Source organism: Dermochelys coriacea, chromosome 6 (genome assembly GCF_009764565.3).
Source record: "Dermochelys coriacea isolate rDerCor1 chromosome 6, rDerCor1.pri.v4, whole genome shotgun sequence".
Lineage (NCBI taxonomy): Eukaryota > Metazoa > Chordata > Testudines > Dermochelyidae > Dermochelys > Dermochelys coriacea.
The window spans coordinates 98,360,304-98,384,081 of record NC_050073.1 but is presented as its reverse complement, the minus strand read 5'-3'; the positions used below and the strand labels follow the sequence as shown (position 1 = coordinate 98,384,081).

Here is a 23,778-nt window from a genome sequence, read left to right as displayed (position 1 = left end):
ATCCAGACTAACCCTAATTCGAAACGGCAATGTCAGTTTCAGCACTAATCCACTCATTGGGGAGGAGTACAGAAATTGGGTTTAAGAGCCCTTTATGTTGAAAAAAATGGCTTCGTTGTGTGGACGGGTGCAGGGTTAATTCGGATTTAACACTGCTAAATCCGACATAAACTCGTAGTGTAGACTAGGCCTAAGGGTGTCATAATCTGGCCCTAGATTTGCATACTAAAAATTATTGAACAGAAAATGTAATTATTCTGTTTTCTTAATTTAGATTATAATGGTCAGCAGAAGGTTGCTACTACCCCATTTAAATCTTCTGATATTGAGAAGACTGTGGTGATTCCTGGCTTTAGCAGCTTCCTGATTATTGAAGTTCTGGATAATCTGACTGCTTTGGCAGATGCTACCATGCCTGAGAGAGTGCCTTTCAACAAAACTTTTGGCTCAGCAATGTGGTTTGTGTATGACTTTGGCACTACGAATGGAAGAAAATGGAAGATTATAGTAGGCACCTGTAGATACTGGGTACGAGAGCTTGATAATCTACCACTGAATGCCATTAAATACTTGGATCTTACCCAAACCTTCAATTTTGGATTCAGAGTAACCCCTGTTGATACAGGTGAGACATTTTGAATTTTGTTTTTATTTCTTGAGCTCTATAGTCTGAACACAAAATGTAAAATAGATATGAGGCTGGTTTGGGTGAATTTTACATGATAATGGCCAGATACTGATTTCAATTAGATGTAAATTTGGAGTAACTCCAATGAAGACAATGTCCTACATTTCAAGCCCCTGCCACTTGGTGGAATTATAAACTGAAATTATACATGGTTGTTTTTGGACAAAAGGAAATTTTTGAACCATATTCTACTTACCTCCACTCTCTCCTCACACCCAAAACCAAGCACCTTAGTATGGCCATTGTAACATTTACAACATTTTGACAGATGGTTTTTCTTTGCACTCATAACTGGGTTAATTTTAAAACTTAACTTCTTATATGTGACGGGTTCGGTCACAGAGACCCCCTTGGGACTGTCACCTGATATGCTAGAATTACCTCTGAGCCTGTTTTCCCTGCCAGCTTGGGACTCCAGAACCCCGCCTTGTGGAACCAGACATGCTAGCCTGCTGCAACACAGACCCAGGGTCCGGGCCACACCCCCAAAGCTGTAGGTTTTAAGTGAAAACAGCTCTGCAGGTTACCTGATTCCAGCACCCAGCTCCCAATAGGATCCAAACCCCAAATAAATCCATTTCACTCTGTATAAAGCTTATACAGGGTAAACTCATAAATTGTCCGCCCTCTATAAAAACTGATAGAGAGATATGCACAGCTGTTTGCTCCCATAGGTATTAATCACTTATTCTGGGTTTACTAATAAACAAAAGTGATTTTATTAAGTATAAAAAAGTAGAATTTAAATCAGGGGCAGGTAAACTCTTTGGCCTGAGGGCCACATTGGGTTTCCAAAATTGTATGGAGGGCTGGTTAGGAGAGGCTATGTCTCTCCAAACAGCCAGGTATGGCCCAGCCACCTCCTCCTATCCAATTCCCTCCCCCGCCTGCTTCTTGCGCCCTGATGGCCCCCTCCCGGGACTCCTGCCCCATCCAATCCCCCCTGTCCCCTGACGGCCCCTCCGCCCGGGACCCCCACCCCTGACTGCCCCCTGCCACCCAATCAAACCCCCCCTCTCATTCCTGATTTACCCCCCAGGATCCCAGCCCCATCCAACCACCCCTTCTCCCTGTCCCCTGACCGCCCCCAGAACCCCTGCCCATGACTGCCCCCCGCTGCCCCATCCAACTCTCCCTCTCCTTCCTGGCTGCCCCCTCTCTGGGACCTCTGCTCCCCTTCAAGCCCCCCTGTTCCCCTCTGACCGCCCTGACCCCTATCCACACCCCCGGCCCCTGACCACCCCTCAAACTTCGCTGCTCTCTATCCAACTATCCTGCTCCCTGCCCCCTTACTGTGCTGCCCGGAGCACCAGTGGCTGGTGGCGCTACAGCTGCGCCACCTGGAGCACCAGGTCAGGCCACGCTCTGCAACTGCGCTGCCCGGCCGCCCAGAGCATTGCACTGGCGGCATGGCTGCAGGGAAGGGGGGGACAGCAGGGGAGAGGCCGGGGTAGCCTCCTGGGCCAGGAGCTCAGGGGTTTGACAGGAGGGTCCTGCAGGCCGGATGTGGCCCACCTCTGATTTAAGTGGTTCCAAGTAATAACAGACAAAACAAAGTAAGTTACCAAGCAAAATAAAGCAAAAATGCGCAAGTCTAAGCCTAATACATTAAGAAACTGATTACAGGTAATATCTTGCCCTCAGAGATGTTCCAATAAGCTTCTTTTACAGACTAGACTTCTTCGTAGTCTGGGCCCGATTCTTTCCCCTGGTACAGTCCTTGTTAGTTCCAGTAGACATCTTAGGTGTTAAGTAGGGGTTTTCTCATGACTGGCCCTCCCTTTGTCCTGCTCCACCCCCTTTTATAGCTTTGGCACAAGGTGGGAATATTTTGTGTCTCTGAGTCTCCACCCCTCCTTCTAAATGGAAAAGTACTAGATTTAAGATGGATTTCATTATCAGCTGACATGATCACATGTCCCTGTGAGATCTCATTCTTCATTACCCATGGGCTGGCCCACATGTACACAGGAAGGCTTGCAGGTAAATAAGCCATTTACAACCAATTGTGCTAGTCAATGGGAGCCATCAAGATTCTAAACCACCATTAATGGCCCACACTTTGCATAATTACAATAGGACCTCAGAGTTATACTTCATATTTCAGGTTTCAGAGTAGCAGCCGTGTTAGTCTGTATTCGCAAAAAGAAAAGGAGTACTTGTGGCACCTTAGAGACTAACAAATTTATTAGAGCATAAGATATAGATATTAGAGCATATCTCCCCTCTGGTTTTTCCACCGAATGCATCCGATGAAGTGAGCTGTAGCTCACGAAAGCTTATGCGCTAATAAATTTGTTAGTCTCTAAGGTGCCACAAGTACTCCTTTTCTTTTTACTTCATATTTCAAGATTCAGATACAAGAATGATACATGCATACAACTAGGATGAACATGCTCCGTAGATTATAAGTTTTGTAATGATACCTTACAAGAGGCCTTTTGCATAAAGTATATTCCAGTTACATCATATTCACATTCATAAGCATATTTTCATAAAGCAAATGGAGTGCAACGTCACTATAGACTTAAGGCATGATCCAAATTTCATTAAGTCAATGGTAGTCTTTCCACTGACTTTAGTGAACTTTGGATCTGGCCCTCTGTTCTCAGCAAAGGCAAGTAGCTCTTGATATGCTTGGAGAAATATGGTTGAAGAAATTTAATGCAAAGTTGAAGCTGATTTTTTTTCTTTTAAAATGTGTTTTCATTGATTTTTCAATTACATATAAGCACCAGATACCCTGACTTTTGGACCATACTTTTAAAATAGTTGGCCAAATAGATGTATGACTAAATCAAACCAATGGAATAAAATAATAATAGGAAAGAGAACATGAAGTGCCAGGGGCCACAATGATTAAACATAGTTTTTCATGTAAATGGTACAGTATGGGTGATTTTTCCACTTTTGTATTAATCCCCAGTGTCGCTGGGCCAGGCTTCTCCCCACCTCCAAAATATATGCTGCCATGCCCATTGTCTTGCAAGGAGGCTTACTTTCTTAATAGAAGCCATCAAATAAACAGAAAAACAATTTTAATTCAGTCTTTGCTTTCAGGTTGCTGCTCCACCCCTCTCAGGGCCCTCTGTCAGGCTCTCAGTTATGAGCAGCCTCAGGGCACCCACCCCCACTTTGTTCCAGGGTATCTACCAGGAGTTAGCTGTATTCCAGTGTGGCTCTCCCTCCCCAGGCACAGCCTGTGTCAATCAATTCCTCCTCTTCCTGCCCACTACCAACCCTTTATAAGTACAGGGGTAGCTCAGCCCTCTTTAACAGGCTACATTGGACTCACCTTCTTGGTCCAAGGGAGCTGGGCATAGTCTGTCCTCAGGGACTAGCTGCCTTGTGATGCCCAGTAAAAATCAAAGAAAATTAACCATTGATGAGTGTTAGAAAATTAGTGTCAGTACTTTAGGACTTGTTCCTGCACATGAAGTAGCTTCAGTCATGTGAAGAGTGTCCTCACATAAATAAAGTTACTTGTATATATAAATGTTTGCCAGGTCAAGCATTAAAAAAAGAACTATCAGAATCCCTGGTATAGATCTCTCCCATACATGCCAATGTAAGTGAATGGAGTTGCATGGGTGCATTTCATAGCAGGATTTGACCCTAAATCTGCAATTCAATCCCAATTTGAAAATTTTAACCATATGATGAGGTTGATGTACAAAACAAAGAGCAGCACAGTACCTAGGCAAGGATTTCACATCCTAATTAGGGGTACATAACATCCGGTGGGATTTTCCAAAGCACTCCAAGAGATATACAGGTCCCATTGGAAATTTAATGAGACTCGTGCTCCTAAATTACTTAGGCGCTTTTGAAAATCCCATCATAGTTCAATATATTAGCAGAGGACGGTCAAATTTCAAAGTGATGCAGAGTTCTTCCTTTTAACACACACACATTGCATTGATGGATTAATGTTGGTAAGCTTTGTGGCAGAATTCTGTTTTAACAAAGAAATGGAATGAAGAATGATTGTTTGGAAAATAACAAGAAGCATGATATTCTAAGCATAAGAGGTGGCATGGAAAAAGGTGCAAAGGCCAAGGTGGGTGAAGTATACCAAAGCTGCATTGCTGAGGGTAACAATATTGGTGAGAAATGTGAGCTGAGATACAGGCCAGCATAAAATTGTGCAGAACACTGAGAATGAGGGTGAGAAGCTAGATTGTGAGAGGAAGTCTGATTCAAAGACAACGGGAGTGACATGATCGAATGGTGAGACGGGAAGATGATTTTAACAGCAGCCCAGACTGGAAAGAGTGGATGAGATGCAGGGAGGCCAGAGAAGAAAAAGTCAGGAAATTCTCAGATATGGTTCCCACAAAAATCTGCACTCATCTGTGTGAGGACACATTAGAGTAACAGGTTAGTTGACCTATTCGGCCAAACTAAGAAGCAACTCCTAATGTTGAGGAGGAGGACGTACAGAGCTGTGAGTAGGGGATAACTCTTCCCTGCTCACTCCATATGGACACAAATCTCTTCCCTTTGAGTGGAGCATTAGGTGGCAACTCCCAGTTCAAACTGAGTCTTGGGCTTAATTGTTCCTCACTTGAGTTTTTCCTATAGTAAGGGAGCACGTGGCTCCAAGTAATTATGATCTTCATTTCTGTGCTTGATTTCACAGCCTATCCAATCTTTCACATGCCACTAATGAAGCTAGTAGTTGGAAATCCATCCCTATTTAAAGTGAAGACAAACGATTACTGGGATGACACTGGTAGTTACACGATGAAATTCTCTGTCACTAACAGTTTTTTCAAACAAGTAAGAGTAGACAAGTAGTGAGTAACATACTGGCTCTTACAATAGTATCTTTTTTTATTTAGCAGAGTTTTGATAAAGGGGGACAGAGCAGATTATTATACATTGAGAGAATTTACACTTATGTAGTGACTGGGTCATGTAGAATATCTTTGTTAAAGGACTATGCTATGAAACATTTTCAACATTTTATCAAAATTTTGTGAATATCTATTGCCTGTTGACCCTCAGTCCTTGTGTGAAGTTCTCATATATGTCACTGTGAGTTCCACCTATGGAATGAGTATAGCTCAAGAATCAATCTATCTATCTAGTATATATAATATAAAATTACTTCCAAGTGCAGTATTCCTTTTCACTTGTTTCTGTTCTTCCTTACATCTCTGCTCTCAGTGTACTTTGTTATTCATTCATATTATTCATTATCAATACAGTTTAGTTCCAACTTCCTCAGGGCAGAGACCTTGTTATCCTAGTTGTCTGTATGTGGGTCTAGATGAGCATATTGCCTCTGAGGTGTGAAAGATTAATAGAGATCATAATGTAGGCTTTGGGACCGATTAATATTAGTGTGAATGCCTCAGGGGGAAGTTACACTGCCATGCCAGAGCATGGAAATTTTAGATTAATGATGGGAGGTTTCACCTTGACACTCGCTTTTTTTCCTTTCTGTGTGTTTGGTGTTGGGGTAAAGGCAATATTTGTCAGGTAATGTGGAGCAACTCAAGAAAAACTTACCCCTTTGTAAAGTTTTTCTTTTTATTCTTTTACCCCTTCCATTGCTGTGGGCTTTTTCACAAGCACGACAAAAGCACGTTAAAATAAAATCAGCACTAGTGAGATAATGACTTGTCTACACAAGTTTATATACTATATGTACCCACATTAATTCTGTTAATCAGAAATCCCCTCTTTATCATGTCATAATCCTAACTCACCCCTTTCCCCAAAGTATCCTGGTTTAAAAAAAAAAAAAAAAAAAAAGGCCTTAACAGCATGTCCAGAAAATTAACAAGCGTGGGCTGTGGTAGATTAAGTGGGAGAGTGAATTCCTGAGTCAAGGACGCCTCACAGAGCATGGCCTGCCATCCCCCACCATTCCCCTTCCTGTCTAAAACAGGTAGCTTGAGTACCCTGCTGACCACAACCATAGTTCTTTTACATGTAGAGAGAGGCAGCTGTTGTGATAATTAAGCATATACTTTTATCACAATTGTGAGCTCAACTGTGAGAAGTGAGTGCAAGTTCATAAACTGTCACAATAAGCTATACAAATATTGATGGGAAAGGTGCAAAAGGGAGACAAACTGAACTAGTCCAAACAAAAAGGCCTACTGATCTAAGTCAGGGACTTTATTAAGATCATGCATGGTAACCAAGAAAAGTGTGGAACCAGAAATCAATTAACCAAAATCATGCGTCAGAAATTAGTCCTACTGGACAAAATAATGAGGGGATGGACTATTTCACCTGTCATCCCTTTTGGGGTTCTTCAAAAAAATAAGATTGAGGGAGGGAATTCAGATGGACGTAAGTGAACACTATAATTGCTGACCGCACAACTGGACCAGTAACTGTAATTGCACAACATCCTGGTGCAACTACTGGAGGAACCAACCAGGGGCCGTTCTCCTCTTGACCTGCTGCTTACAAACAGGGAAGAATCAGTAAGGGAAGGAGAAGTGGGTGGCAACATGGGCAGCAGTGACCATGAGATGGTTGAGTTCAGGATCTTCACAAAAGGAAGAAAGGAGAGTAGCAAAATACGAACCCTGGACTTCAGAAAAGCAGACTTTGACTCCCTTAGGGAACTGATAGGCAGGATCCCCTGGGAGGCTAATATGAGAGGGAAAGGAGTCCAGGAAAGCTAGCTGTATTTTAAAGAAGCCTTATTGAAGACACAGGAACAAATCATCCAGACATACAGAAAGAATAGCAAATATGGCAGACAACCAGCTTGGCTTAACAGGGAAATCTTCGGTGAGCTTAAACACAAAAAGGAAGCTTACAAGAAGTGGAAACTTGGACAGATGAGTAGGGAGGAGTATAAAAATATTGCTCGAGCATGCAGGGGTGTAATCAGGAAGGCCAAAACACAACTGGAGTTGCAGCTAGCAAGGATATGAAGGGTAACGAAGGGTTTCTACAGGTATATTGGCAACAAGAAGGTGGTCAGGGAAAGTGTGGGACCCTTACTGAATGGGGGAGGCAACCTAGTGACAGATGATGTGGAAAAAGCTGAAGTATTCAATGATTTTTTTTGCCTCTGTCTTCACAGACAAGGTCAGCTCCCACACTGCTGTCCTGGGCAACACAGTATGGGAAGGAGGTGAGCAGCCCTCAGTGGTGAAAGAACAGGTTAAGGACTATTTAGAAAAGCTGGACGTGCACAAGTCCATGGGTCCAGATCTAATGCATCTGAGGGTGCTGAGGGAATTGGCTGATGTGATTGAAGAGCCATCGGCCATTATCTTTGAAAACTCATGGCGATCGGGGGAGGTCCTAGATATTTGGGAAAAGACAAATATAGTGCCCATCTTTAAAAAGAAAAAAAAGGGGGAGGGGGAGAAGGAGAACCCGGGAAACTATAGACCAGTCAGCCTCACCTCAATCCCTGGAAAAATCATGGAGCAGGTCCTCAAGAAAACCATTTTGAAGCACTTGAGGAGAGGAAGGCGATCAGGAATAGTCAGCATGGATTCAAAATGGGCGATTCATGCCTGACCAACCTGATTGCCTTCAATGATGAGATAACTGGCTCTGTGGATATGGGGAAAGCGGTGGATGTGATATATCTTGACTTTAGCAAAGCTTTTGATACGGTTTCCCACAATATTCTTGCCAGCAAGTTAAAAAAGTATGGATTGGATTAATGTACTATAATAGATAGATAATAATAGAAAGCTGGCTAGATTGTCAGGCTCAATGGGTAGTGACCAATGTCTCAATGTCTAGTTGGCAGCTGGTATCAAGCGGAGTACCCCAGGGGTCGGTCCTCGGGCCTGTTTTGTTCAACATCTTTATTAATGATCTGGATGATGGGATGGATTGCACCCTCAGCAAGTTTGCAGATGACACTAAGCTTGGGGGAGAGGTAAATACTTGGAGGGTATGGATAGGGTCCAGAATGACCTAGACAAATTGGAGGATTGGGCCAAAAGAAATCTGATGAGGTTCAACAAGGACAAGTACAGAGTACTGCACTTAGGACGGAAGAATCCCATGCATGCTACAGGCTGGGGATCGACTGGCTAAGCAGCAGTTCCTGCAGAAAAGGACCTAGGGATTACGGTGAATGAAAAGCTGGCTATGAGTCAGCAGTGTGCCCTTGTTGCCAAGAAGGCTAATGGCATATTGGGTTGCATTAGAAGGATCATTACCAGCAGATCAAGGGACGTTATTATCCCTCTCTATTCGGCACTGGTGAGGCCACATATGGAGTATTACGTCCAGTTTTGGGCCCCCCACTACAGAAAGGATGTGGACAAATTGGAAAGAGTCCAGAGGAGGGCAATGAAAATGATCGGGGGTGGGGCACATGACTTACAAGGGGAGGCTGAGGGAACTGGGCTTGTTTGGTCTGCAGAAGAGAAGAATGAGGTGGGATTTGATAGCAGCCTTCAGCTACCCGCAGGAGGGTTCCAAAGAGGATGGAGCTCGGCTGTTCTCAGTGGGGCAGATGACAGAACAAGTAGCAATGGTCTCAAGTTGCAGTGGGGGTCTAGGTTGGCTATTAGGAATAACTATTTCATTAGAAGGGTGGTGAAGCACTAAAATGGGTTACCTAGAGAGGGGTTGGAATCTCCATCCTTGGAGGTTTTTAAGGCCCGGCTTCACAAAGCCCTCTCTGGGATGATTTAGTAGGTGTTGGTCCTGCTTTGAGCAGGGGGTTGGACTAGCTGACTTCCTGAGGTCTCTTCCAACCCTAATCTTCTATGATTCTATGAAAGAGGAAGGAGTGAGCTTTCACCATCATGGGTGATATCCCCACCATCTCCTGGAATCTAGCATGACACCATTGTGCTTTTGTCAGCCTGATCTTGAGATGTCCTGGCCAGACTGGGCCAGAGAGAGGGATCCAGATGACAAAACCACTTCCACCGGCTTTGGCTAAATCTTTTCATTAATTTCATCTGTCTCCTTTTTCTTCTCTTTAATAAGCATTTGGTTTAGCCAATTGGGACTATATATTTTGCAACATTGCTATAAGCTTGTGACTAGAAAGGCAGTTAAAAGCAATATCCTACATTGTCCAGTACTGGAACAAGTATGCCAGGTCTCCAAGTGGCTGATAAGATTGTTTCTTCAGCAGTGTGGTTGCAAGTGAGATTCAACACCAGGGACAGAAGCTGCATTTTCCATCTTTATTGTTATTTTCTCTTCCCTCTTGTGTGTGTTTGTCATGTTTTGTCTCCTAGGAAAAGGGTTTGGACTTTAACCACATCTCCAGCCCATCACAACTAAGTTCTTCTCTTTTCTCCAAAAGAACAATTATTACCATCTTTAATTCCATCTAAGAGACTGTCAAACAAAGGTGGTGGGGGTCCTTCTAAAGATTCTCCCCCACGAAAGGGACAAGGGATGTTGTTAAAAGGAAACCTTTATTTAATATTTTACATTTCAAATGCTTTAACTATTTTCCCTTCTGTTTCTGTATTTTTAATAAAAGGTTAAAAAGGATTTGTAATGTGTTTTCCCTGGTACTAAGCAGGCTGAGGTCTCTGTATACCAAATCCCTAACCTTGTTTAAAACTGTTTAATGTTGAACAGTGAGTGGGTCATGTTAACAACTTTGACTTTTTGGCCCCATATATTCCATGTAAATGAATACAAAAGTCTCCAGAAAAATGGTATCAAGTCATATAGGTTAAAATCATCCCCTTAAACTCCACCAAGCAAACCAGTCAGAACAAATTATGAAGCACTGCTGTGTCTAATGGTACAGACCATTTCTGAAGAAGACTGTATGAGCTATAGGCCATTTCTAGCTTTATTTTCTAAGTTCACTGTAATGCAGGGTTGGGCAAACCTTTTGGCCCAAGGGCCACATCTGGGTGTGGAAATTGTATGGCAGGCCATGAATGCGCACAAAATTGAGGGTTGGGGTGGCGGAGGGGTGAGGGCTTCTGCTGGGGGTGCGGGCTCTGGGGTGGGCCTGGGGATAGGGGTTCAGGAGGGTGCTCTGGGCTAGGACCAAGGGGTTCAGAGGGCAGGAGGGGCATCAGGGCTGGGGCAGGGGTTGGGACATGGGAGGGGGTCAGGGGTACAGGTTCTGGGAGGTGCTTACCTCAAACAGCTCCCAGAAGCAGCAGCATGTCCCCCCTCCGGCTCCTACACAGAGGCACAGTAAGGCAGCTCTGTGCGCTGTCCCATCCACAGGCATCACCCCTGCAGCTCCCATTGGCTGTGTTTCTCAGCCAATGGGAGCTGCAGGGGCGGCACTTGGGTTGGGGGCAGCTTGTGGAAGCTCCTGGCTGCCCCTATCCATAGGAGCCAGAGCAAGCCCGGATCCCAGTCCCTGACGGGAGCTATAGGGCCAGATTAAATCGTCAGGAGGGCTGAATATGGCCCCTGGGCCACAGTTTGCCCACCCCTGTTGTAATGGTATATTGTATATGTTTTGGATGTACTCATTTATTTTTACCATATGAACTTCCACAGGGTAAATCTTCAATAGCTGCTGTTCTCACAAAAGCATCACTTGTTTGTGGTGTGTCAACAATTGTCCTAACACTGAAGAGTGGCTGTTCGTACAGTAAATCAATGCACTACATTTCTCCAGTTTCAATCTCTGCCCAGAATTGGCTTCATGGGGACCCAAAAGACCCATATGGTTTCAAACTCTTAAAACAGTTGCCGGTAAGAAAGCTAAATAGTCAGCAAATTTATATCCAAAGGGAGTAATGTTCAGCCTCCCATTTTGTGAAACCACTTTTGAGACACTGATATCACAAGAAAAAGTGGATGCATGCTTATTTGCTCACAAAAGTTGAGGAAGCGAATACATAAATGGGTGTCAACATATTTTTGTAGATTTAGTTGTGCACAAAAATGTGTGTGTAAAATTAGAGTCCAGGGCTTGAAAGTTGGATCAAAAATATTATATTTTATTATAAATATGCCATCAATATTTAGTATGTTTAGGCTGAGTAAATCAAAATGTTTGTAGAGTCCAAGGCCAGAAGGGACCACTGTGATCATCAAGTCTCAATTCCTGTATAACAGGCCATAGAACGCCTCCAAAATAATTGCTGTTGAACTCGGGCATATCTTTTTGTAAAACATCCAAATTTGATTTAAAAATTGCCAGTCATGGATAATTCACCATGACCCTTGGTAAGATGTTCCAATGGTTAATTATTCTCACTTCAAAAACGTTTACACCTTATTTCCAGTCTGAATGTGTCTAGCTTCAATGTCCAGCCATTGAATCATGTAAAATCTTTGTCTGCTAGACTGAAGAGCGCATTTTCAAATATTTATTCACCATGTAGATACTTACAGACTGTGATCAAGTCACCCTTAACCTTCTCTTTGTTAAATTAAATATACTGAACTACTTAACCTTCTCTTTGTTAAATTAAATATATTGAACCGCTGTAAGGCATGTTTTCTAATCCCTTGATCATTCTCATGGCTCTTCTCTGAACCCTCTCCAATTTATCAATGTCCCTCTTGAATTGTGGACACCAGAACTGGAGACAGTATTCCTGCAGTGATCACACCAGTGCCAAATACAAAGGTAAAATAACCTCTTTACTCTTACTTGAGATTCCCATGTTTATGCATACCAGGATTGCATTAGCCTTTTTGGCTATAGCATCACCTTGGAGACACGTTTGGCTGATTGTCCACCATGACCCCCATATATTTTCAGAGTCACTGCTTCCTAGGATGAAGTCCCCCATCTTGTATGTCCAACATTCATTGTTCCTAGATGTATACATTCACACTTAGCCATATTAAAACTCATATTGTTTGCTTGCACTCAGTTTACCACATGATCCAGGTTGCTCTCTATCAGTGACCTGTCCTCTTCATTATTTACCACTCCCCCAATCTCTGTGTCATCTGCAAATTTTTTCAGTGATGATTTTGTTTTCTTCCAGATCATTGATAAAAATGTTAAATAACATAGGGCCAAGAACTGATTCCTGAGGGGCCCCACTATACATCCATTTCATGATGGTTCCCCATTTACCGTTACATTTTGAGATCTATCAATCAATTTTTAATCCTTTTAATGTGTGCCTTGTTAATTTTATATCATTCTGTTCTTTTTAAGCAAAGAATCACATGGTATCTCAAATGTTTTGCAGAAATCAAAGTGTATTTCATCTACACAACTAGCTTTATCAATCAAACTTGTAATCTCATTTTTTTAAAAAAAAAAATCAAATTAGTTTGAAAAGATCTGTTTTCCATAAACCCATGTTGATTGGCATTAATTATATTACCCTCCTTTAATTCTTTATCAGTGAATTCCTGTATCAGCCACTCCGTTATCTTGCTAGGGACTGATGTCAGACTGATAGGCTTATAATTATCCAGGTCATTCCATTTACACTTTTTAAATATTGGCATAATGTTAGCTTTCTTCTGCCACTTCCCCAGTGTTCCAAAACTTTATTGAAAATCAAATTTAAAACTTATTGAAAATCAACATAAGTCCAGGAAGTTCCCCCACCAGGTCTTTTAAAACTCTTCAGTGCAAGTTGTCAGCTGATTTTAAAATGTCTAACTCTAATAGCTGCTGTCTAACATCTTCCTGAGATGCTAGTGGAATGGAAATAGTATCATCATTATCATCATCATCATCATCATATGATATGACAATCATCATCTGCTTTTCCCCAAATTCAGAACAGAAATATATATTGAATCCTTCTGTCTTTTGTGCATTATTATTAATAATTGTATCATTTCCATCTAATAATGGACTAATACCATTGTTAGGTTTCTTTTTGTTAAGTTTTTTACTAAAAAAACTTATTATATTATTGTCTTTAACTCTGCTAGCCATAAATTTCTCCTTGTGTCCCTTGGCTTCCCTTGTCAATTTTCTATAATTCTTAGATTCTGATTTATATTTATTATTGTTGACTTCCTTTTTCTTCCATTTTTTTATATATATTAGCTTGGAGGAAGAATTTCATCAGAAAAAACAATAATAATTGGGAATTGCTTAATATATAATTGTTTTTAAACAATTCCCAATTATCATTGTTTTTTCTGATGAAATTCTTCCTCCCAGCTGATTTGGTTCATAATTATTTTCAGTTTTGTGAAACTGCTCCTTTTCAAGTACCAAGTATTACTGGTTTGGACTTTTTTTCTGTTGCATATTGCAAATATGATCAAGTTATGATCACTTGTACCTAAGCTTCCATTAATTTTTAGTTCTGTAATCAATCCCTGTTTATCTGTCAAGATGAGGGCTAACATAGAATTCCCCCATGTTGTATGCAGCACTGTTTAAGTTAAGCAATTGTCATCTATAATATTTAGAAATTCCAAGGATATTTTAGTACTGGCAGCATGAGACTCAAATTGAAATTCCCCATGATCTCACATCTTTTTTTTTTCCAGACACCTTGTAGATAGGCACTACAGGAATAGGTCATCCTGTTCTCTAGTGTGATTTGGTGGTCTGAAGCAGACACCAACTAGTATCCTTTCTTGTGCATTATCATCAGTTAGGACATTGATCTCTAAGCATTCAAGAGCATTTTTTTTCCAAGTTGTCAGTGACTTGGAAACAGGTAATGCCATTTTTGGCATACAGAACTACTCCCTTCCCCTTTTGCCCACTCAGTGTTTTCTAAATATGTTATAATCATTGCTTTTAACTTTCCAATCATGCAGATCCTCTCACTACATGTTAATTCATGATTTCAAGGCTTCTACATTCCTCCAGAATATTTTGTTTTTTCTCAAGATTCCTAAACCCCACAGATACAGGAGCTCTGAAATGGGATTGGAAGCAGGGAAAGGGGCAAGACAGAGAACCAAGTCACCGAGTTATGGTATTATTAACTTGACCATTGAATACCTCTTTCTTAACATTGGTTATCTTATACACCTCGCCAATTCATATGACTGAATGGTTCATTTTCTAACATGGCTTTTTAATCATGTGAAATGTTCTAGATCAGACTTAATATTGGACAATTCTGTAATATCTTAATTGTATTTAAGATACAAAGTATACAAAACTTTGCACATTGTTAGACCCATATTTCAAACATAGATGCCTAAATAAGACAACCAAATCCCTTACTAGGATCAGCATATAGACATGTCAAATGTGTGTGCATATGTGTCAATTTGAACATTCAAATATAGGATCTGAATGTTCCATTTAGATGCCCATGTTTGAAAATTGAGTCCACTTGGTTTATAATTCATTTTATTAAACATTATCATACATATATTTTAAGGACATAGATACTTTTCCATTTGGGACAACAGTAGACTTAGAAGTGTGATTAAAAATAAATGAACAGGTCTGTTTTGTGTCCTCTGTGGTATTAATACCATATGCATTTCCTTTGCTAGTTATTCTGATGTTAAGAAACTCTTGTATCATCCTTTTGACTACATCTGAATGTATATTTATTCCATATCCATCTCTCTTCTGTTGTATTTTACACAGGTAAACTACAGGCCTCCATCTAAACTGGGAATAGCTCTTCCACTCACTGATAACTTTTATAATGCTGACCCCAGCAAACCTAGAATGAGAGATTATTTTGCAGGATCAAAAGTAAGTCTTCTGTAATAATTTCACTACTGCTGAATGTTCTGGGATCATGCGTGCTTTCCATACTGTTCATTTTTTACATTCTGTTCAGTTTTCTATCAGTCACTTTAAATAATCAATACTACAAAAGATCAAAGAGAGGTAAGTTTACAGACAGGACAGTTAGTGATATGCCAGCTTCATCTTTTTCATCTTGCTCAGGGTAAAATCTTCTTTCCTATATACTGGATCTACAGCAGGGCTTGTGGAGCATTATAACACCACTAGCATACTTTGATGGAAACTGCAGTGTATAACTGTGGATTCTGCAACAATAGAGAGGAAAGACAATGGAAACTGAATGGCACTAGACCTGCTGGACATTTTTTTTAAATGGAAGATGTCAGTTCCTCAGAAACATATCCATTTTAATTAATCTTTTGTTGGGAAGGTTTTTGGATTCTAGGGAATATAGTTTGTTTTGGAAACAGTACGCTCTTCTTCAAGTGGTTGCACAGATATATTCCACTCAGGTGTGCATGCGCTGAGCACACCAAAAACGGAGAACTTTGCTGAGCAGTACCTGTCAGGTGGCACATGTACCTCACACCTCCTTTTGGTCCTTCTCAACGCTATTTAAGGGTGACACTCCCCAAAGTTTGAGTCATAGCATTCAGCATGGTCACATTTTGGTATCTCAGTGGCTTCTTAGTGAATGCTAAATGGTTATAGACAACAGTAGTAGTACTCTTACTAGTTAGTTAGTGTGATGCTGGTAGCCCTGGTGCCAGCTCTTGCCAAGGCTGTAGGTGTCAGCTGAGTACTGACAAATTCATAACTGGAATCCAGACCAATTTACGTGTTTGTTATTATTATTCAAGATGGGTGTTAAACTTGTAAGGCTGTGTTTAGACTCTAAAATGCTTGTTAACTGCTTCAAGCATTAATCTTGTAATGTTTGTATCCCACGCTATAAAGTAGGGCTGTCGATTAATCGCAATTAACTCTTGCGATTAACTCAAAATAATTAATCGTGATTAATTTTTTTGAGTTAATCACATTGTTAAACAATAGAATACCAATTGAAATTTATTAAATATTTTTGGATGTTTCTCCACATTTTCAAATACATTGATTTCAAGTACAACACAGTATACAAAGGTGACAGTGCTCACTTTATATTATTTTTTATTATAAATATTTGCACTGCAAAAATGGCAAACAAAAGAAATAGTATTTTTCAGTACCCCTCATACAAGTATTGTAGTGCAATCTCTATCGTGTAAGTGCAATTTATACATGTAGATTTTTTTTGGTTACATAACTACACTCAAAAACAAAACAATACAAAACTTTAGAGCCTCTAAGTCCCCACCCAGTCCTACTTCTTGTTCAGCCAATTACTCAGACAAACAAGTTTGTTTACATTTATGGGAGACAATGGTGCAACTCTCTGATGCAGAAACTACAGAATCCAAACCACTAAAAAAGAAAATCAACCTTCTGCTGGTGGCATCTGACTCAGATGATGAAAATTAACTTGCTTTGGTCTGCACTGCTTTGGGTGGTTATTTCTTTTAGGGCTAACCCAAGTTGTTCCTAGGATGTCTTTGCTTTTGTTTCCTAGCTCCAGCCCTGGAAGAGTTAAAACAGCAAAGTAAAGAAAAATGTCCTGTTAGTTATGTTTCCCTCTTCTGTGGGTTTATCGGGCAGCTTCAGATTTGCTCTGCTTCTCTGTCTCTGTCTCTCCTTTAATACAAGCATTCAGCTGTGGTGGTTTCTTCTGCAGCCTCAGGACTGCCTGAACTGCTTTCAGATTGTGCTCTGTTGCTGGTGATGCCTTCAGCACTGCTTAAAAATCAGTGTGCAGAGGCAAAATCAGTCCCTTTTATTGGTACAAAGAGATCCCTTTGGCATTGATGGCAATGTTGCCTTGCGCAGTTTCAGTGCAGACCAGATCTACAGGTTCAATACTAACATTTGTTCCAGTGCCAACTGTCTGTGCAGCCTCAGTATCCCTACTGGTACTCAAGGCGCTGGTTACCATACCATCTTTAATACCAATGTGGCCCACGTTTTGAACCTCAGTCAAGTTTGGGCGCTTGCTGACTCCACCGGGGTGGCTCCTCTGTTGTCATCAGATTATTTGGAAGATTCCTTGCGTTTGAGCTCAAGGTCCTCTACCTGTGCCTCTCTCTGTCCTCCAATTACCAATCTTGAAAGTCTTCGAGGCCTCCAGGGAATCAATATCGTTACCGGAACCAGCACCATTCCCATAGTAGGGGTAGGGGCTTGGGGCCCATGTGGCTCCCCTGAGTTCCCATGAGACTCCACTTCAAGTTATTTATAATGTCTTTCTCTTGTTTTCCCTTTTTAAGCTCCTCCCTTCCAGGCACAGCAAGCCTTACAGGTATGCCTAGTTAGTGCTGAACAAGCTCAGAAGAGCTTATTAGTCTCCTCTCTACTACAGTGAATGTGACCTTTGGGATGCTTCTCAATCTTCAAGGACCCGATCCTCTGCTCCTTGCAGAGCAAAGTCACTGAACCCTCCTATTGTCTCACTTCCCAACTCAGCTAGACTGGAGACTCGGGCTCCCTCTGAGCTATTACAGTCTGAACCAGTATTGCAGGAGCAAGCTTTGCCACAGGAGATTCCACGGGCTCCTCATCCTTCCTCACTGGATGATTCCACAATGTCATATTTGTCTTCTCCTGTTACTCAAGACTGTAAGTCTTATCAGGATCTGCTGAGGCAAATGACTACAGTCTTGGGCATTTAGACAGAGTTTGTTCAGGAGAATACCCATAAATTGGTGGACATTCTCCAACCATTAGCTGCAGGAGCTCTCCCTGTAAATGAAGCTCTTTTGAAACACATGAAGTATATGGATAAGCAATATTATGTCCCTATGCAAGGCTTTGAGAGCTTCTACTCCCATTCCACCCCAAACTTTCTCCTCAGAATAGCTGCAAATGGGAGGCTGAGATGAGAGAAGGTTCAAGCTGATGCCTGAAGATAAAGCATCTAAAGGGCTAGATTTAATGGGAAGGAATATTTATTCTACCTTGTCATTACAGATGCACATTGGTAATCAGCAGGCACTGTTATTGAAATATGCCTTCCTAAATTGGAACACCATGTCTAAATTTTTATAGATAAATTGCCAGAAAATGCCATTGTTCAAAACTGGCTGACTTTACAAGAACCAGGATCCAGTCTTTTATGAAAACACCCCAGCTCTACAAGATGTTTCCTCAGTGAATGAATCCAGAGTGCCTCTTCCTAATCTGTGTTATACTGAAATAGTCTTTTGACTCTACTCATAGGCAATGTGATCCCCTGTCTGTTGTAATGTTCCTTTTTACATCTAGGTGGTTTCAGTTGTTTACCATTGTCTCTGATGGTTTTCCATTGATAGTTGCCTTGCATCACTGGCTAGCCAGGGAGGGGTGAAAACTCCCACCTGTTCGAATATGCCTTCACCAAGACATATTATCCCTTGGTAAATAACTTCACTCCAAGACCATAAAGCATACTTTCCATATAGTTACATTTTCCTTAAATATTACCCATGCATACTTCTCTCAGTGATTATAGGTCTAGTTACAAGCTATATGTAGGTGCCTTGCAGGTTATCCCTATGGATAAATACTCTTCTAGATGTGTTTGATGTAGTGAGTTTGTCAGGCCTGAGATGAGAGTTGTTTTCAAAGAAAAGAGGATTTTTTGCCAAGGCCCCTCAATGGGCCACATCTTCACAAAGGATATTGGTTCATTCGACAAGAAACCAAGTGGCTTCAGTCATGGTTGTTAGTGACATTTCCATATTGGACATTTGCTGGGTCACTACCTGATCTTCTGTGCATACCTTTACCCAACGCTACACTATACTACACTGTTATGACGGCATCTAGGTTGGATACAAATTTTGGAAAGTCAGTTCTGCTGTTTAAATAGCCTCTGAGTCTCACCCCCTTCTGTTACTGCTTGTGAGTCACGTGAGCAGAATACATGTCTGCAACCACTTGAAGAAAAATTGGTTAGTTACTGGACTGTAACTGTTCTTTGAGGTGTGGATGCAGATGTGTATTCCATGGCATATTCTCCATCCCTTCCAGTGCGAAGGAACTGAGGAGGGTCAGGGCAGTTCCGCTCTTAAATAGCCTTGGGAAGGGCCAGAAAAAGGCATGAGAGCCCATGCACAAAGTTCTTTGTCTTCAGCACGCTGGGCATTTCACATCTGAGTGGAATACACATCTGCCCCCACATCTCTAAGAATAACATTTATGGTTCAGATAAGTAACTCATTTTTTCAATGTTTGTGAAACAAAATATCACAGGATTTCTGTTTTGTGAAAAAAATTGGTTTTTTGTCCTAGTATAGAACAAAAAAAAATTTTCCCCAAACCCAAAAACATTTAAAAAATGGAAATTCAGCTTCCTGACCAGCTCTAGTTTATATAATGTAACATAAAAGCCAAAATGATATGGTCAGGATGAAATTAAACATTAATTAAATATTTTTGGAATATTGCATTTCAGGGAAAATTCTGAGATCTTGATTTTTTTCAAAACCATATGGGATGGAACCATATATTGCAACACTCAGAATTTCCCACAGAATTGAAATGCTGAATTTTGACCTTCTCTAATACCCAGATTGGTCTCTAGCAAATGACACATTTACATTTTAGATCTCTCCAATAAATCCAGATAAGTAATTGCATTTGTTTACTCATGTTCTTTTTTTTAAACAAAAAACAAAAAAAAGTTTTCAGAATGTAGGTAAGAAAGTGAGGTAAACTGTTTTTATGTCCCATCTACAGAATTCTGGAGCCTACAAGCAGTGTGCTAACAAGTCAACTCGAGCAGAATGTAACTGCGATGACAACAAGAAACTTTCCTCTTTTGTTGCTTTCTCAGATTGCAAGGAGAAGGTGACAACTGTAACAAGACAAGCTTGAAAATAAATGTTTATTAAGACTGAATTCTTCCCTTAGCTATGTCTAGGCAACCCTCCTGACTTTAGTAAGAATTGTATGGATGAAACAGGGGCAAATAATCTTACTCTTAAGGAGACATCCCAGCTCATTATTGTACGTATGTGAGTGTGGAAGAGCTGACTCACTGTTAACACTCCCCCTCCTAGCTGGACATGATGTAGCAGCTCTTTCTGCTCTAGTGCTCCCCTGCCAACAGTCATTCTGGTCCTGTGGAGGTCTCATCTCACAATTCATCCTCTGGCCAAGTCACATTTTAATTGCACCCCTTCTGGTGTAACAAAAGTACAACTGAAAGTCCAAAACGGTTGTAATACAAATTATCCTTTTGCCCCCTCTTGGGCTACTATTTAACTCTTTCTTGAGGTTCTATCTTCGGCTCTACCCTGGGCTAAACAGTCCTTGTATCAGGCTTGTACATGCCTTCTTCAAGGCTGGTTGGAGAACTCAAGCCCACCTTCAACTCTGTGTTCTGGCCTAGAGGACCCTGTCTTAAGTACCTAGGTCGTCTTCAGCCATTCTGCTATTTCCCTGGGCCACATCCTATCTCTGATTCCCCCTGTGCTGCTTCCCAGCAGCCTGAGCGTAACACCACCTCTCCTCTGTTTAACCAGGCCTCTAGCTTCTCTCTAGGCCCTCCCGGCTCCTCCTTTCTCTGCTTGAGCACCACTCCTTCAGGACTCCTCTGTGCCATGCTGCCTTTCCAGGGTCCCACTGGGATTAATTCCACCCGTGTAGCTTTTTTCCATCTGCTTTCCCCATGCCCTTCCCAGACAGAGGGAACTCACTACCTTTTCTCTCCTGGTTTCTCTGTCTGGGATCCTCCCTGCTAGATTTCAGTTCCTTCTTTTATCTACTTATCCCCAGCTAGGTCTAATAACAAATCAACTCTGACAGATCCTCCAGGTGCATCAGGGTGGGCTAATTGAGCTCTCAGACCCCTGTTAACCTTTGTTCATCTGAATGGGATAGACACCCCTATTAAGGTGAGGCTTCAATGTTTAATGAATGAATTAAAGAAGCAACACAATCTTATTTTAAATTTAACTAAATAGTAATATGCAACTTCAATTTTAGGCTTTGAGGATGAAGTATCCAGTTACAAGACTTCCAGTCCATTTCAGAGTTGACAGTGAGAATGAATATACACCACTGGTATCTCCATTTTTTGTCACAGTCACAGAGGTTAACCATAGGACAAACTGGGAAGTTGCAGGTATGGATAGAGGATTTGCAGAACAGTTTTTTGATATCAGACAAGGCTAAGAACAAATGTTAAGATCTGTAAAAAGTCTCTCTAAATGGGCATTTCTGCTGGAAGTTTACCTTTCCTTTCTCACCTATTTTCTTAACGGATCCAGGCAAGGACTCCTGCTTAAACCCTGATGTATGTACTAGTATGTATGTGATACTGAGCATTGTCTGATTTCTATCAACCAAGACGTTCCACTGTTAAAAAGACAGGGTAAAAGATGCAAGAGGAAAATATAAAACCCCAGCCAGGCTGGTTTGCTGGTTCTTTCCACTTGTTTAACATTGACTTAAATTGGAGCAGGATTCAACCCCCTAACATTTAAAATGTCTCATAGGAACCAATTGGGCAGTGTCCTTCCATTGAAGACTATGCGAGTTTTACTTGCACGAGATACTGCAGGGTTGAATTTTTGGCCCAATAGAAGTCAATGGCAAAATTCACACTGATGTCAATGAGACCAGGATTTCACCCATGGATCTTCAAATTTCAAAATTATGCAAGCTGTTCAAAGCAGGGACGCTGGCTTTATGTGTATTTGTACTGTGCCTAGTCCAATGGGTCCTGACTCTGATTTGGTTCTCTGAGAGCGATTGTAATCAAATAAAAAATACCTTCATAATATTAGAACAGAAGGATTTAAATTTGTCCAAATTAGGACTCAGAGTATAATCAACCATATATGCTGCCTAGGTTAATCCATTACCATTTCTAAAAGAAACAATTGAACAAAATTGCCATAAATCATTTCTGTTTGGGCCATATATAGTATCAAAATACCTGGGAACCAACTTTCTGAGCATTGATTAAGAACTGTTGTATATAAATAATAAAATAATGCTCCTGCAAGAATATTATTCCCTTTCCCTTGTTTTCTGTTATTTCTCTTGCTTTCCTACTTCACTATGATTTGTTGTTATTCATTGGGGTATCAGTATAATTTATTTTCTAACCTCCTCAGGGCAGGAACCATAATTTTCTCTTTGTCTATCAAGAAGCATGAATTCCTATGGAGCAACAAAAATAATATTATTATTCATTAAAATTGAGGTACCATATTATAAATAAAAAGAAATTGAGAAAAATATTAGGTGACTCAGCTTACACTCAACTCTCTGGCATTTCTTCTTGCTTGTCTGTAACATTATATGTAAGAATCTCTCCAGAGGCACTGTTGGAAGTAGTGAGCTCCAGGGAGGAGGGTGTAAAAGGAAGAGGGGCAGTCACATGACATACGGGACTACGGACAGACTTCTGCACAGAAGGGGGTATAGAGGTGATGGGGAGGATACAAAGGGATGGTAAGGAGAGAGGCTTGGGTGAATGAGGGGGAAGCATGAGGAGATGCAGGAGGGAGTGGAGCTGGATAGGGCCTAGCAGGTGAAGAGAAGTCTGACCTTGATACAGGAGTGTCAGGGAGGGCAGTGCAGGGATCTAAAAAAATGAGTGACATGAGCAGAGTGGCAAGGGAAGAAGGTAATTTTAGCAGCAGCATTTTAGCTAAGCCGAGGGGAGCAAGAGGAGAGGCACTGAGGCCAGAGAAGAGCGGGCTGCAGAGTCAAATGAAGAGATGACCAAGGCAGGGAGCACAGGTTGAGGGGTGGGGATGGAGAACAGAGAGGATTCAATAGCAGCCTAGCCCTAGGTGACATGACGGAGTAAAAGGCAGCATGGAGATTGCAAGTCTGAGTGGTAGGAAGGTCAGGGACAGGCTGAGGAGCAGAAGGGGCTCAAAGTGCAGGAACTGTCTGTAATGAATCTTATTTTCTTGTCTCCTGTTGGCCTTGAATCATAGAATATCAGGGTTGGAAGGGACCTCAGGAGGTTATCTAGTCCAACCCCCTGCTCAAAGCAGGACCAATCCCCAAACAATTTTTGCCCCAGATACCTAAATGGCCCCCTCAAGGACTGAACTCACAATCTGGGTTTAGCAGACCAGTGCTGAAACCACTGAGCTATCCCTCCCCCCGCCCACATGGATGGGAGGGTGGATTCCCTCAGGCCTGGAAAGCACATTGGGATCCTCAGAGGGTGATGCTCCAGGAGGCCAGGACATTCAGGTTCAAGACAGAGACTGCATTCCTGCCACTCCCACACCTGCTTCAGCAGACAATCCTGCTGGGTCCTTAGCAATCACATAAGCTTTGGTATGAAGGGTTGTGGTGCCACATAGCCAATCAATTCGAACATTTCAGGGAATCCTGTAGCCATCAGAGAGAAGAACCCTATTGATTTTGGTGAAAATCAGAAAACCTGAAAGCCTGATTTCCACTGTGTAAGTGAGAGGAAAATCCACCCCTCAGAGTTCCCATCTGG

At 41.5% G+C, this 23,778-nt stretch overlaps 1 protein-coding gene across 1 annotated transcript in view; it reads left to right on the top strand.

The window, feature by feature from the left end:
- The window catches only part of CATSPERB (cation channel sperm associated auxiliary subunit beta), a 104,900-nt gene that overhangs the window by 61,775 nt on the left and 19,347 nt on the right, over nt 1–23,778 (top strand). Inside the window, exons 18-23 of the mRNA XM_038406101.1 lie at nt 275–625; nt 5,331–5,470; nt 11,129–11,326; nt 15,123–15,233; nt 20,037–20,147; nt 21,288–21,426. Of these exons, the coding sequence (XP_038262029.1) occupies nt 275–625; nt 5,331–5,470; nt 11,129–11,326; nt 15,123–15,233; nt 20,037–20,147; nt 21,288–21,426 (1,050 nt within the window). The remainder of the gene's footprint in view (nt 1–274; nt 626–5,330; nt 5,471–11,128; nt 11,327–15,122; nt 15,234–20,036; nt 20,148–21,287; nt 21,427–23,778) is intronic.